At 46.0% G+C, this 1,904-nt stretch overlaps 1 protein-coding gene across 1 annotated transcript; it reads left to right on the top strand.

The window, feature by feature from the left end:
* The first annotated feature begins 439 nt into the window (after positions 1–439).
* On the top strand, positions 440–1,316 carry LOC147611603 (glutathione S-transferase U19-like). Its single transcript, XM_086785037.1, has 2 exons — positions 440–804; positions 879–1,316. Exons 1-2 carry the CDS (start codon positions 466–468, stop codon positions 1,230–1,232), a joined length of 693 nt encoding a protein of 230 aa, XP_086641163.1. The 5' UTR covers positions 440–465; the 3' UTR covers positions 1,233–1,316.
* The last annotated feature ends 588 nt before the right edge of the window (positions 1,317–1,904 follow it).

Genomic DNA, 1,904 nt, shown 5'->3' with positions numbered 1-1,904 from the left:
AAGCATATAACACTAGATCACCCAACACCCTCACGCCCCAATTAAGTGTTGGATTTAGGAGCGTATAACACTAGATCACCCAACCTCCCCCCCTCCCCCCCCCCACACACACACCACCACCACCACCACCCTCCTCCTCCCAAACCATTCAATCGTCTTTACCAGCCCTTGAACCAAACTACTCTTGGGAGATTTTCTAGAGAGGTCTACATCAGTGGTGGAGTTCTAGAAGTGCCAGAAGAGAAGTTGTCAATGGGGCAGAAGAAGAAGTAAGTGTACGTTGATTAGTTGCACACACGGGCGTTTTCAAGGAATGGAAGGAAATTGTTGTGCATGATGAAAGCTGAGCTTCGGACTTTTTGGGCAGGCCAGATGGCGTTGGGCGTCCCATTATAAAGGGTGTGGAGCAGACACGACCCCGAACGACTATACAGAGAAAGGCTATAGTCGACGAGTCAAGGTTACATGGCGGCTGCACAAGCCAGTGATGTTCAGCTCCTGGATTTTATCTCCAGCCCCTACGTGATGCGCGTTCATGTGGCTCTCGCTGCCAAGGGCATCGCCTACACCAGCCTCCCCCAAGACCTTGAGCCTAACAACAAGAGCCCCCTCCTCCTGCACTCCAACCCTGTTCACAAGAAGGTCCCCGTGCTCCTCCACAAGGGCAGACCCATCTGCGAATCCCTCATCATCGTACAGTACATCGACGAGGCCTTCCCGTCCCCTCATGGCGTCGACTTGCTTCCCAAGGATCCTTACGAGAAGGCTATGGCTCGTTTCTGGGCAGATTTCTGTGAGAAGAAGGTAAACCTCCAGCTATGAATTTGCATTGCGATACTTGAACTTCTAAACCCAGCAAGAGTTATCTGTCGTGACAGGTTTTTGAGGCTCTGTTGAAGCTTGTGAATGTGCCAAGAGAGGAGCTTGGAGCAGCTGTGGAGGAAAGCAAGGGATATCTGAGGGCCTTGGAGGGAGGCTTTGCTGCGGAGGAGCTTCCTTACTTTGGGGGCTGTGAGGTGGGTTTTGTGGATGTGGTGGCGGCGCCCCTCCTGGTGGTGCTGCCGGCGTTGGAGTCCGTGGCAGGCTGTGAGTGGGACTTTGAGAAGCTGCCCCGCTTTCGGGCCTGGCTGAAGGCCATCGCAGAGTCCCCGCTGGCGGCGTGCTTCCCAGACGAGGCTAAGCTCGCTGAGTTCGCCAAGGGCATGCGAAAGAAACTCTTCCCAAACGAATGAACCATCACTTTGTTCTTGTAGTAACCTCAATAAGAAATTGTAGTTGCATGGTGGTATATCCTTTTTATTATTATAAACACATGGTGGTATATCCTTTTTATTATTATAAACACATGGTGGCATCCTTTCATGGTATATACTTTTTTTTAATTATTATAATAAAAACATGGTGGCATCACTTGTTAACCCTCATACAAGGCTTTCATTTATAGCTTCGACACTTCCTTACACAGAACATTAGAATCCCAACTAAACTATACGAGTAATTTCTCCAAACATACATATTTTATTAAGAACTCTAGTTAACAACTAATTCGATAAGACAAATCTTAATATACTTTGGGGCATCAACCAAACTAATCTACAAATTGATCAACGGGAGAGAATCAAGCATATTTGTGGTCATTATTATTGACTGTACTTCAGCAAAGTGGCAATAAAAGGTATTATAATGAGGGGAGTATTTTTATAGGAGTTTTACAATTAACAAGCATTTTGCAAAGTTTAGGGCTCGTTTCTTACAAGGAATGTGTATTTTATGCAACAAAAGTGCATTCACGACATGTACAACTTGGCTAGTGATTATAACCTCTATGGCTTACTTACATAGACAATTTAGTAATGAGGTATTATAATGAGGGGAGTATTTTTATAGGAGTTTTACAATTAACA

This window comes from Cibotium barometz, chromosome 47, assembly GCF_041138505.1.
Source record: "Cibotium barometz isolate CiBa-2024 chromosome 47, ASM4113850v1, whole genome shotgun sequence".
Taxonomy (NCBI): domain Eukaryota; kingdom Viridiplantae; phylum Streptophyta; class Polypodiopsida; order Cyatheales; family Cibotiaceae; genus Cibotium; species Cibotium barometz.
Note: the sequence above shows the minus strand (reverse complement) of the source record. Positions and strands in the feature narration are given on the sequence as shown.